The following is a 14,224-nucleotide window of genomic DNA, read 5'->3' as shown; positions in this document are numbered from 1 at the left end:
TTCTTCATAGTATCAATACTACTCTCTACTGAAATCCTAGTGTGTACAGTGTCTGTTTACTGTTTATCATCTCTCCCTTACCAGTGAGACTCCTGTCTTATTGACCACTGTATTCCTAGCATCTGGCACATAGTAGGAGTGAAAAAAGTATTAATTTGTTGATGAAATGAATGGATGGATAGTGGTTAAAAAAAAAAGCATGCTTTGAGTCCAATTGCTTGGGTTCAGATCCTATTTCTACTACTTGCTAATTTTGATCTTTGGAAAGTTACTTAATTTCTTTAAGCCTTTTTCTTTTTTAACATGAGGATAAAATAGTAGCATTTTCGTAGGGTTATTGGGATGATTGAAACAATCCATGTTAAACATTAAGAACAGTTCCTAGTACAGTGAGCTTAAAAACAAGGATAGTCGGGTGGAAGAGAGCATTCTAGAAGAGGAAACAGCCAGTGCAGTACCTTTATAAATATAGAGCATATATTCAGTTAGTTGGGACTTTTTATAAACATGGAAGTTTCCTGGAAAATATGTTATTTTTGAGCGTGTTTTCCATAATGGTCCTAGTTTTCCCCATGAAATCAGCAGAACAATAGTATCTGAATCTCTTTATCCGTTTGTTGTAGGAAAATCCAGGGCTTAGAGTTTTTCTGGTAGCATACAGAATATCCTTGTTGGAAGCTCATGTGCAGCCTGGTTTGGGGAAGAGGCCAATTCAAGAATGGTGTTGAAATTTGGACTACCAGCTGCTTATAGAAATTTTCCCTGGTCAAAATGCAATTAAAGTTTTAGGTCTATAGCATTATGGAACATCTTTTTATGTCAGCTTTACTGCCACTAAAGCACAACCACAGCCCTTAGGGAAAGTCACCCTTATACTTTAACTGTCAGAATCTGAGGATTTTGTTTTCATTGGTAGTTTGACCAGCTTATAAACCTATTCTTGAGGAAGTCCTTAGAAATAAGCCAGTCACAAAAAGTCACAATTGTATGATTCCATTTATATGAGATACCTAGAGTAGTCAAAACTGTGGAGACAGAAGGTAGAATGCTGGTTGCCAGGGGCTGCGGGGGTGAGAGTTAGTATTTAAAGGACAAAGAGTTTTAGTTTTACAAGGTGAAGAGTTCTGGAGTGTGGATAGTGGTGATGGTTGCACAGTGTTATTAACATATTTCATACCTTAAAAGTGGTTAAGATGGTAAATTTTATGTTATGTGTATATTACTGTAATTTAGAAATTGGGGAAAAAATGAAAAACAACAAAATCCTCAAGCTAAGATATTAACATTTTTTTCCACCTGATGCTTTTTCCGTAAATCAGCTGTCTTTCTCTTTTTGCTCAAAGAATCCTATGTAATAACATAGGTTTTGTAGAAACCACACCCCCAACCTCTTACTTTGAAAACAAATAGTACAATGAACCTTTGTATACCCATGTTTATATACTTTTCCTGAATCATTTGAAAGTGAGTTATAATGTCACTTTACCCCTAAATACACATGTATCTCCTAAAATCAAGGACATTCTCTTAATACCATTATCCCATCCAAAAATTTAATACTGATTCAGTATCATGTAAAATACAGGTCATTTTCAAATTTCACTAATTGTCTGAAAAATATAACTGTTGGAAGTGTGTGTGTGCATGTTTTTTAATCCAAGATCCAGTCACGGTTCATTGATTGCATTTGGTTCTGATGGTTCTTTTATCTTTTGTTACACAGGTATTTTTGAAGAGTCTAGGCCACATTCTAATGTGTCTGATTGTTTCCCCAAGATTAGATTTAGGGTAAACATTTTTGTTGAGAATGCTGTAAATGCTACATTGCGTACTTCCATTTGCTTCACATCAGTAGACATAAAATGTCACTTTGTTCTATTATCAGTAATGATAAAGTTTAATAAATTTAGTTAATGTGTTGTTTCCCAGCTCTCTCTCCTTGTTAGTAGGCTCTTGAGATTGTGTGAATATTCTGTTTTCCATCCACCTTTCGCTCAGTTGTTCTGGCTTTTATTAATGATCCTTGCCTGATTCAATTACTGCATCTAGGGTTGCAATGTAGTGATTTTCTAATTGTCATTGCCTCTGCATTTATTAACTGGCTTTTTGTTTTGTTTTTTGGTAAAGAAGAGCTTTCCCTTTTTCTCTCCTTCTTTCAGTATCACTGTGGGCTCATGGATTCTTTTCATACTCAATGTGCTGTATATTCTTTTCCTGTTATTATTATTTATTGGCCAATGGGAGTCTTTGTCCTTTTGAAATGGTCCCATCGGTCTTTGAGTACTCCATGCTTTCTGGCCCAAGATATTCTGGGGTTACCTTGTATTTTCCTTGCTCCAGATCTGAAGTCAGTCAGTTTCACAAGGAACCCTGGTTCCTTTTAGTGGGGAATGGTATTTAGAAACCAGAATTGGGGGCTAGGTGTACTTAGAAAAGAAACTTTAAAAAAACACTACCTGTCATTTTGATAGTGTGTTACCATTTAAGCGGACTTGAACTTGCTTTTTTTTTTTTTTTTTTTTGTGGTACGCAGGCCTCTCATTGTTGCGGCCTCTCCCGTTGCGGAGCGCAGGCTCAGCGGCCATGGCTCATGGGCCCAGCCGCTCCGCGGCATGTGGGATCTTCCCGGACCGGGGCACGAACCCGTGTCCCCTGCATCGGCAGGCGGACTCTCAACCACTGCGCCACCAGGGAAGCCCCTAACTTGTGTTTTTAAATGGTTTGTCATTTGGTCCTTCCTGCAGTCCTGTGTGGTAGGCAAGGTCGAACACTAAAATCTTCATTTTAAAGATGGCAAAAATGAGGTGTAGAAAGGATTAACTTTCCCAGAATTATAAGACTAATAAGAGCAGGTGCCAGGAGCAAAGCCGCAGTCTTCTTACCTGCTACTTTATATTTTTCATTTTTCCCACAGTACATAGTTTCCTAAAAAGTGTGTTTAGATGTCTTTAAAAAGCTGTTTCGGGGCTTCCCTGGTGGCGCAGTGGTTGAGAGTCCGCCTGCCGATGCAGGGGACACGGGTTCGTGCCCCGGTCCGGGAAGATCCCACATGCTGCGGAGCAGCTAGGCCAGTGAGCCATGGCCGCGGGGCCTGTGCTCCGCAACGGGATAGGCAACAGCAGTGAGAGGCCCACGTACCACAAAAAAAAAAAAAAAAAGCTGTTTCCCTGGCTCTTGGTCACTGCCAGCTCCACTAAAGAGAGAAAGCTTCCTTTGTGAGACTAAATGATAAATGACTGGAGCCTAGAGAATATTTGCATCCCTCTTAGCATAGCCATTGGGAGCGCCTTTTGTAACGGGGTTTGCTAGCGAGGCTTTCAGTGGTCTTCTGTAATGCGTGGAATATTTGATTTGTGACTTGGAGAGCTCTGTTTGAAAACAGTACATAGTCATACCTAAACCATGACAGCCTGGAATCGGCCCACTCCCAGGAAGCAGGAAGCCTGCTAGTATATTTTTAAAATGCTGTGCTTATGTTGTGATTTGGTGTTGTATTATGTGAAGGTCTTTTTTCTTAACTTGTTTTATTGTCAAAAAACACAAGCTTTTTTTTCATTTAACACTCCAAGGAACCTTTTTAGACATTTTTTCCCTTAATCTCTCTCCACCATGCAATTTTAATATGTCAGATATATAGTATATCAGTTTATATACTCTATGTATATTTGTGCTTTATACATAAAAAGAGTACTTTTTTTTTTTTAATCCCCCAAGAACCACTTTTTTTTCCCTGTTAGGACTGATATCACCCTAATTGAGACTGCATGGAGTAAGATGGAAGAAGGAAGGATGAATATGATTTGAAATATAGTAATACATTTTGTATTATAATAATATATTTTGAAATAAAGTTTATTTATTGAATAAATAAATGCAATATATAGATTATTTCAATCCTAAGAGCACTGTGATCTTTTGGTTACCTGAAGGCTAAACTCATCCTACAGCTGCAAAGATAGTAATATTTCATCCATAGGGAGCTTCAGGGTCTACAGTCTGAATTCTTTTCCCCATCCAAACAGTTAGATAATTAGAACTCTTGGCAATACTGGTGAATTTAATCTTTTCCAGTATTGTTTTCTCCAGAATTCTTGGATGTGTAAAGATACTATTTAAGTGTATTTTAACATTTAAGGGACACCTGCATTTTTCCTTCAAAATCCCCCCTCTCCTCTACCACAACCCCAAGTACAGAACTCTTGAGTCTGAGGGAGTAGAAACAGAGAGACTGCAGTTAAATTCCTTGGAACACAAGATCTTTTAAAGCATTTACCCATTGCAGACTATTTTGTGTGCTTTATGGCTTTTTTCTGAAGCATTTCTTTGTATGTCTTTCTTTTCACTGTTGTTTCCTACCTCAATCTTCTCTTTTCTTTGTCTTTTGCAATCTCTACCTTGCCCCAATCTTCCTTTCTTTTTTCTTTTCCTTCCTTCTTATGTCCTCTCTCTCCTACATGTTATCTCCTTTCTTTTCGTTCAGGATTATGAGAGTAAATTGCAGGCCTTGCAGAAGCAGGTGGAGACGAGATCCCTGGCAGCAGAAACAACTGAAGAGGAAGAAGAGGAGGAAGAAGGTGAAATATAGAGACTGAAACTTTCCTCTGTATTGATATATGTTTTGGATCTGTGCTGTCAAATTACTGAGCTGATTTAAAGATGATTTAAAAGATGCTCAATGCTGAGAATCCAGGCTGTACTCTGTGAGGTGGGGATGGGGCTCATAGTGTCTATTAGAACACAAGCCATCTATCTGAGCATAGTCTCCATAGAAATCTGTTGGGCAATTTATATAAACTGTCTCATATTACTGTACATATGAAGTTCACATATATATTGCAAATAAATATAGAGCTTAATCTTTGTTAAGATACTCTGTTTTATTTTCTGGTTTATGTCAGGGATTTCCGAGTGAGGGCTTTGGAATATGTCAGCGTACATTAAAGCTATTTTTGGCAGATTGCTAATCACATTGCTTAGTCCTGCCTACCTGTCTTAAGTTTTCTAGAATTTCTTAGTTGAATTAGGGCTTTAATGGTTAGTTACTCCCTTACAATGCAGTATGAACATTCATCACATTTCATTTTTCTATCCAACCTCTCAGTAATCTCAAGCCTTCATAATAACTTTGAAGGAACTCTTAATTTATGTACTAAATTCTTTATTTTTAAATATCCATGTGAGGGGCTTCCCTGGTGGTCCAGTGGGTAAGACTCCATGCTCCCAATGCAGGGGGCCTGGGTTCGATCCCTGGTCGGGGAACTAGATCCTGCAGGCATGCTGCAACTAAGAATCTGCGCAACTTAAGAGTCCGCGCAACTAAGAGTCTGCATGCCACAACTGAAAAAAAGGTCCTGTATGCCACAACTAAAGATCCCGCATGCCTCAACAAAGAGCCCACGTGCTGCAACTAAGACCCGGCACAGGCTAAATAAATAAATAAATATTTAAAAATAAAAAATAAATATCTATGTGAAATATGACCTTCTTTTTCCTGTACTAGAAAGAAAAATAGATATATTTGAAGTTGTACAACGTACTAGGGGTTTTTCTTTATTATAAGCCACACATTAAGGTATATCTTAAAAAAGAATGGAGGAAAACTGGAAAATACTTGATGAAAGAGATGAGGTAGAGGAGGGATATAATTTCTACATGGTTATGAGATCACCATTCAATACACTTCGTTTGCTCTTTCAGTTCCTTGGACACAACATGAATTTGAGCTGGCCCAGTGGGCCTTCCGGAAGTGGAAGTCTCACCAGTTTACCTCATTAAGGGACTTACTCTGGGGCAATGCCGTTTACCTGAAGGAGGCCAATGCCATCAGTGTGGAATTGAAGAAGAAGGTACGGAGGGTGTGGAAACATGGACCATCTGGAGGCAGAGCTGAGCCTGGTGGGCTTCATGGTCCTCATCTTGAGCTAACCTTTCCCTTGGGTGAACTCAGCAGCTTTTTGCTATGAAACAGGTTTCTATATGCCTGTATTTAATATATGTACCTGGAACATAGTAGGTACTAACTAAATATTTGTTAAATGAAAATTTTAAAATAACATGTTTTCTAGCTTATTTTACAAGCAAGGAGACCGTATTCCTGACAGGAGCTAGAGAAACATATTGGTAGCAAAATACTTCTCTTGGGTTTCTGAAAATCTCAATTTTCTTTTAGTTTTCTACCATTAAGTTGGCACTTCTAAGTCCTATGTGCCCTCTCATCTTCTAGGGTCTGAGAGGCAGTTTTGTGTGATGGACAGGCGCGTACACTCTGCACCCAGACAGCCAGGTTCCAACCCCAGCTCTCCCAGTTGTTTGACCCTAATAGCCCCAGGCCTCCAGTCCCTCACCTGCAAAATGGGCTTGGCCACAGTGCCTGCCACCCAGGGATTTTGTGAGAGATGAGAGAGTGAATGCATGGAAGGTGCTGAAGTAGTGCCTAGACATGGTAATTAATATTACTGAAACATCACACCACATCTTAGATTTATTCTTCTTTATGTCCCACGGTTTAACAGTCTCCTGATGGCTAAGATTTACAGGGGGCGGGGTGGGAGGGGCAATACTGTGAAGTAGGTAAGAGCACAGACTGCCTGGCTTTGGGAAAAATCATTATCTTCTCCGAGGGCTATATTCTAGTTCTGTAAAATGGGGATAAGACGTCTTATTCATTCATAACCCCATCTCATTTTGTAATCATTTATTAACTATTTCCCTCTTCAACTAGACTAAAAGATGGCAGGGACTATCTTTTTGTCTTATAGCTGTATATAGCATTTCATTAATAGTTGGTAAAAATAGAGGGTGGTATCAAGAAATAAATGACATGATGAATGCAAAGCACTTAGCCTGTGGTAACAGTTTTAAGAGTAATAGTTGTAATCCTCTGAATTTAAAATGGAAAACCTTAGCATGCCTCCACCCTCTCTCATTAGTGGGTGAGGGTGCACTCCTGGGTCCACCATTTGTTCTCTACAGAAGTCTTCGTTCAGTCAACCAAAGTATATTTATTGAGATTTTAGGTTGTGCAAAAACACTGCGCCAGGCTAGGAAAACAAAGTCTGTAAATAGCTTAATGATTAATATACAAGTGGCCACTTTTTTCAGTTGATCACAAGCTGTTGAGCATGTGCTGCTGTTTGACCTCCTTCCCATCAGGCGTGATTATATTGCCTTGTTTCCAAAACTTACTAGCTAAAAACAGAAAGGCCGTTTGTCGATGGTTTCTTCCTTCCATTTAGGTGCAGTTTCAGTTTGTTCTTCTGACTGACACGTTGTACTCCCCTTTGCCTCCTGAATTACTTCCCACTGAGATGGAAAAAACTCAGGAAGACAGACCGTTCCCTCGTACAGTGGTGGCCGTAGAAGTCCAGGATCTGAAAAACGGAGCAACACATTATTGGTCTTTGGCGAAACTTAAGTATGAAAATGTCATGCATAAAGCCTTTATTCTTATTTAATATCATTAAATGGTGGGAGCAGCTTTTTAAAATCTTACATGGAAGATACTTCCAAGATGAAATTTTGATGTGACCTTGTGATACTAACCCAGCACACTTTATGGTTACTGTACAGGCAGAGGCTGGATTTGATGCGAGAGATGTATGACAGGGCAGGTGAGATGGCCTCCAGCGCCCAAGATGAAAGTGAAACCACCATGACTGGCAGCGATCCATTTTATGATCGATTCCATTGGTTCAAACTTGTAGGAAGGTAAGTAATGATTTTATTGGTGTCTTCTTTTCAGGTAATGAATGGTTTTATTTTAATTGTTTAAAGGCTTAGCAGATATTACAGGAAGTTAAAGAAAAAGTACAAAAAAGCCCCATTTATAATCTTATCCACTCATACACAGCCACTGTGTCATTTGGTATATTTCCCTTTAGTTTTATCCAACAGGCACATTTTTTTTAAGTTTCAGACTTTCAATCAAAGTAACTGACAGTCTTCCCTGCCTGTCAGCTCATTCACAAAATGTCTTACACTTGACCAAGATAGATGTAAAAGAAAAAGGAAACCTGTGTCTGTATCCTGCATAGTTTAAAATCACAGTATGACGTCCAGTTTATCAGACTACAGTCTTTCCATGATTGTCCTCACTTTAATTTTTAAAGCAGTTCATCTCACTTTAGTCTTTGCCAAGAGTGAATAATTGCACACCTTAGTAATCCACCTGAGCCTTTTTTGTGTATACTTTACTTTCAGCATTTAACGTGAGTCCATAGTGAGTCACGTTCTTAGAGGTTTAGAATTTTTAAAGCAGAGAAGTATAAGTTTTCACCTTAATGATTTCAGAATTTGAAAAATTTTCTAATTGCAAAAACTTTCCAACAGTTTTAAAGGAACTGGGTTAAAAGGTGGAGCTGAAGTCATAGTATTTTGTAGAAATGAAGTAAGTCTTTTCCAGTCTACTCTGATAGTAGAGCGTTTTCAAAGAGATGAATTGGCCAAACACGTCTTACCCAAGCAAGGCACATACCTGCTTTGCCATATACCATTTCATCTGTTTTGTTTTCTGCTCAGAGATGACATGGGAATTGGAGTAAAGATTTAAACCTTATTATTTCACCTAATATTGAGTGGCTCCTTTGAGACCTGGCTGCTGATTTTTTGTGTGAAGTGGAGAACTTAAATGTTTTACAGCACATTGTTTACCTCGGATATTCTACTCATGTATTTCCTTTGCTTTTCTCATTCCAAGGATCAGTCCTTGTTCCATTTCACCTGAGCCAGATGATTTATGCTTATTTTATCCCTTTGCTTTTCCACTTGCTTGTGTTGTTTTGGTTCCCCAGTGGGTTCTGTCCTGTTGGCAGCTGTAGCTTCCTGTTTAACCAACTATTCCTCTCTCCTTGGCTGTGTCCGTCGGCATCTTACCTGGTGTCTAGCGCCCCCATTTTCCACGGCTGTGTGAATGAGCGCCTTGCTGACCGCACGCCCTCCCCCACTTTTTCCACGGCCGATTCCGACATCACTGAGCTGGCTGACGAGCAGCAAGATGAGATGGAGGATTTTGATGATGAGGCATTCGTGGATGACACCGGCTCTGACGCAGGGACGGAGGAGGGATCAGATCTCTTCAGTGATGGGCATGACCCGTTTTACGACAGATCCCCATGGTTCATTTTAGTGGGAAGGTTGGTGAGGTTAAAGTGAGAAAGGCAAAAAGGGACCAGCTCTTGCTCTAAAGAGGCTCCTTGTGCAATTTTGGACAATTTTGCTTTAGCCAGTTCAATTCATGACACGCTGATCTGGCTGAGAGAGCCCTCAGGCAGCATCTGTGAGGTACTTGGCCTACTCGGTACGGCATGCGGCAGCGTGTGGACACTCTCCGTGGAGGATTCCTTGTCTCAAACTGCCCTGTAATTTTGTTCTGAAGGGGGAGACCCCAGAGGAGAAAATAATCAAAGCTAAGAGTCACACCGTTACGGAGTTGAACAATGTCATTGTGTCTGATGTTTCCTCTTTGTGGGAATGTGAGCTAGAAAGCAAAAGGGGCAACGTGAGAAGGATAGCAGAGCAAGTCCAAGGCTAGGCTGAAAGGACTCGTGGCATCAGCAGGAATCGCGAGGACAGAAGTGGAATCAGGAGTAGTGTTAGGTTTATTTCTTGCTTAGTCTGTGAGTCCAGAAAAGACTCAAGAGCGTGAAGTTTCCTCTTTGTCTAACTAAAATGGATGCCTTTCTTTGGCCAGTTTCATAGATCTTTGGCTTGTGCTAAGATTTTACCTATAGGCGTTATAATGATGAATCTCATAAAATTATCTGTTGAAACCATCAACAATGGATATTTGTTCAGTGCTCCATGACACTGCTTTGTGTTAAGTTCAGCTTACCAAACCAAGGCATTGTCTCTGGCCCCATCTGTCAGTGATGCAGAGCTCTCAGGCACATGTTCCTAATACTGGGGTCTTTGTCTATATCCAGTCTTCATGCTGAAGTAATTTTAATTACAAATTCAACAGTGCAGCACTCACTGAATTAACAAAAAATTATGTCTATGTTTTGATTTAATTTCAACACTGCATTAAAACCACATGTTGTTGAACCCTTTAAAAATAAGGGAAATTATATTAGTGTTAGTGGATAAGCACCAGTTATCTAAAACTATGAAAGTGCAGTGAGTCTCCTGACCCATTAGGGACACAAGGTTCTAAAACTTAGCTCAGAGTATGGTGTTGATTACCTGGTGAGAACTAAATAAATAATGTAGAAGATGATCACTTTTATGGAAAGGGGGAAAAGAAAAGCTTTTTGATAGAAATTAAAGCCTCAATTATGACTGTGGGCTGTACTATTAGACAGTCTTGGGGTTTTACAATGGTAAAGGGGCATTTATTCAGTTTTTCCATGAATAAATATAAAGGATTATACAACCATGAATATTGTCTGGTGTATTGCCAGGAATAGATGCTTAGAATTTCAGAGAAGCTGATTTATATTAAAATTGAGAAGGGTACTTCTGTGTACAAATAATGGGACCATAATGCTTTCCTTACTTTATGGCTGTTTCCGTCCTCTTCTGCGAGGGTCGGAAGTTGGAATCAAGTTTTTATCCACAAACTGCTTGGTCCTGATGCCAGTCTTGCAGCTTCTCACACTGCTCACTTTGTTCTACATTATCACACATGAGGAATAGGTAGCTTCACCCTATGTGGTGTGGTGGAAAGAACACCGACCTAACTTAGGACAAGCAACTAAAACGGAGACCTGTTAGGTTCTGAAGTATAAACTGAAGAGTTAGGTAGGGAGAAGAAAAAGCATTAAAGATCTTTTTCATCTTTTGTATTCTTTCATCCACACTAGCAAAATGAATATCCTGGTTCTACTCAGAATTCTACTCAGAAGCATTTGTATTTTGAGCCAGTTGTATGAAAATCCCACGTAATGTGGAAATTCTCTGTGTTAAGATATATGTATTTTCTCTCATTTTAATCATATCAGATTTAAGTGTAGGTATAAGGCAATCAGCTCTACTTTGATTTTCAAATAAATTATTTGTGGAGCTGTGGCTCAGGAATTGACCTTTCCATTTCTTTGGGTTCCCAGATTCTAAAACTGACTTTGCTTTGCAAGAAAAGTATTAGGGGAGAAGGTGAAATCATAGCAGTCAGCGGAGTGAAGGATAGCTCTTTATTTTCACCCTCGACTGCATTTCTTACCTACAAACAATTTGTAATAATGCAACATCACCCAGTTACGTACCGGTCATTCTCTGTGTAAGAGGAGTAACTTCTGTGCTGTTTTTGTGATTCACGGGATTAGATTTCCCGTATTGGCACATAATTGCAAATACAATTTACTTACAAATTTTCCAGTTTTTTGTAAAATTCCATTTATAGGTTTTGATTCATGGCCTTGGCTGCCTCTGGTGAATTTTTATATGAAAATTAAAAGAGCTTGTCCCTTTAGCTATTCTCTTATGGCATGCTGGGATGTTATGAATCATCCATCGTCATTTGGGATGAAATGTAAAGTATTTAGGCTAGTGTTCTGGGTTAAAAGTCTCCTGGTTATTCTGTGACCTAAGTACCTGAACTGACATTCTTTCTGTAACTGATCATAATTATGCTGGTTTTTATTATCTTTATGTTGACAGAATTTGTTACCCTTTTTATGTAACTTCATAGAACTTTATGCTAATACATCCTTTACATCTTCCCCTCTCTCGTCCCTGTTCTCTTTCAGTCTGCTAGGTCAAGGTACAAGGATTCTCAAGAATGAAGAATAATTATAAAAATTCTAATTTAAAAAACTTCGTAAGAGAACGAGAACATTTATAGAGCCCAAAGCATTGATTTTGGACCAAAGCCTGTGTTATAATAATAAGACAAGGAGCTGTCTAGTGACTGTGCAGTTGTGTAGTCACAGTGCCGATGCACAAGCCACTGCCATTGAATTATAGAATTCTCTCTTCTAAAAAGGGAAATTTACAAGAATACTTCCTATTCTTCCACTTTTGGAGTAGCCGTTGCCATAGACAGAAAGGAGATTCTTCTTTAACGTTTGTGCAAACAGTACTTTATTGTAATTAAAAACAGGGGTTCCTGTTTTTGAGTAGCTACTTTTAAGTATAAAAATAGCTATACAAATTAAATATGGTTAGGAATCTAAACATGTCCTATATAGTTAATATCCATCATGAGTATGGCTTTGAAAAATCAACCTAATATAAAGTTGAATGGCTTTGCTTCTCTACCTCTGGTTTAACCCATTTTTCTGGAAAAATCTTCCACTTCTACTTAAAGATAGAGGACAGATCACTTTCCCATTCACTTATGTACATAGATGTTCAATCACTCACCGGATATTTATTGACCAGACATGGTTCCTGCCCTCCTGGGTTTTCAGTCTGGTGGGTGAGACAGACAAATAATTACATAAATAAATGGAAATCATAGCAATGATGGAGTTGTGTGTTACTGAGATCATAAAACACTAGGGGGACCTGTCATAAGAGAGTGGTATTTGGAATATGATGTGAAATCAAAGGCATGAGGTGGGTAGAAGAGCTCAGAGAGGACAGCAGACAGGGGACGAGCATATACGATGGCTCTTTAATGGCCAAGGCATTGAACGCGGGCAGTGGCTGGAATGCCAGTGAGAAATGAAGGTGGTCTGTATGTGTGCTGACTTTGAAAGTGAAATTATCCATTTGGTACCTTATGCCAAATTCGTAGTCTTTAAACTCTATCACAGTAGTTGATGTTTGAGACTCTTGTTTGTAATCCTTTTTAGACTTTTCTTTTAAAAATGTTTGTACAACGGAGCTTTATCCCTCTTTTTTAGCATTGCCCTCCCCCACCTTTGGAGCAGACTGAAAGGGAAGTAGACATCATTTGATCTGATTCAGTGTCCACTTGCAATTATTTTTGTTATACTTTCATTTATGTTTCATTTATGGTCTTTCAGTTTTATTAACATTTGTTTTTCTGTGGTGTATTTTGTCAATTTTCAGAATTGTTTTCATTACTTGGAGTTGAAATCCCAAGAATCCGCTCCATCTTCCTTTTCTTTGTTTTAAAGTAGATTCAGAGCAGGAAAAGGTGCAGACATGCATGCAGGCATACCTCGGAGATATTGCTCATTTGTTTCCAGACCACTGCAATAAAAGCAAATATTGCTATAAAGCCAGTCACGTGCCTTTTTTGTTCTCCCAATGCATATTAAAGTTATGTTTACATTACATTTGGTCTATTAAGCGTGCAAAGCATTATGTCTAAAAAAACCAGTGTATGTACCTTAATTAAAAAATACTTTACTGCTAAAAGGAATATGCTAGCCGTCATCTGAGCCTTCAGTGAAGCAGGCTTTTTGCCGGTGGAGGTTGCTGTTCGATAGCATCTAACCCACAGTAGAACTTTCAAAATTGGAGTCAGTCCACTCAGACCCTGCCATTGCTTTATCAGCTGTGTTTATGTAATATTTTAAATCCTTTGTTGTCATTTCCCAGCATCTTCACTGGAAGTAGATTCCATCTCAAGAAACCACTTTCTTTGCTCATCCATAAGAAGCAACTCTTCACCCATTAAAGTTTTATCATGAGACTATAGTAATCCAGTCCCATCTTCAGGCTCCACTTCTAATTCTTGTTCTCTTGCTATTTCTACCGCGTCTGCATTTACTTTCTCCACTGAAGTCTTGAATCCCTCAAAGTCATCCATGAGGGTTGGAGTCAACTTCTTCCAAACTCCTGTTAATATTGATGATATTTTGACCTCTTCCCACAAATCACAGATGTTCCTAATGGCACCTACAATCCTTTCCAGATCCATCAAAGAAGTCACTGTCTATGGCAGCTGTAGCCTTACAAAATGTATTTCTTAAATAACAAGTCTTGAAAGTCAGAATTACTCCTTGACACATGGGCTGCAGAATGCGTGTTGTGTTAGCAGGCACGAAAATATTAATCTCCATCAGAGCTCTTGGGTTACCAGGTGCATTGTCAGTGAGCAGTAATATTTTGAAAGGGCTCTTTTTTTTTTTTTTGCCCTGAGCAGTCGGTCTCAACAGTGGGCTTAAAATATTCAGTAAACCATGTTGTAAACAGATGTGCTGTCATCTAGGCTTTGTTGTTTCATTTATAGAAAACAGGCAGAGTAGATTTAGCATAATTCTTAAAGGCCCTAAGATTTTCAGAATGGTAAACGAGCATTGGCTTCAACTACAGGTCACTAGTTGCATTAGCCCCTAACAAGAAAGTCAGTCTGTCCTTTGAAGCTAGACATTTA

At 39.0% G+C, this 14,224-nt stretch overlaps 1 protein-coding gene across 11 annotated transcripts in view; it reads left to right on the top strand.

Moving 5' to 3' along the window:
- KIF1B (kinesin family member 1B) overlaps positions 1 to 14,224 on the top strand; it is a 148,025-nt gene that overhangs the window by 96,233 nt on the left and 37,568 nt on the right. For 8 of the 11 annotated variants that reach the window (XM_027110228.1, XM_027110241.1, XM_027110233.1 and 5 more), the window contains 5 exons: positions 4,481 to 4,574; positions 5,698 to 5,846; positions 7,236 to 7,414; positions 7,570 to 7,707; positions 8,883 to 9,131. In XM_027110228.1, the coding sequence (XP_026966029.1) occupies positions 4,481 to 4,574; positions 5,698 to 5,846; positions 7,236 to 7,414; positions 7,570 to 7,707; positions 8,883 to 9,131 (809 nt within the window). The remainder of the gene's footprint in view (positions 1 to 4,480; positions 4,575 to 5,697; positions 5,847 to 7,235; positions 7,415 to 7,569; positions 7,708 to 8,882; positions 9,132 to 14,224) is intronic. The other 3 variants (XM_027110237.1, XM_027110236.1, XM_027110235.1) reach the window with 1 other exon arrangement.

This window comes from Aethalodelphis obliquidens, unplaced genomic scaffold, assembly GCF_003676395.1.
Source record: "Aethalodelphis obliquidens isolate GAN/ISIS:26980383/991018 unplaced genomic scaffold, ASM367639v1 scaffold9, whole genome shotgun sequence".
NCBI classification, from domain to species: domain Eukaryota; kingdom Metazoa; phylum Chordata; class Mammalia; order Artiodactyla; family Delphinidae; genus Aethalodelphis; species Aethalodelphis obliquidens.
The sequence above is the reverse complement of the archived record's forward strand: the minus strand, read 5'-3'. Positions and strand labels throughout refer to the sequence as shown.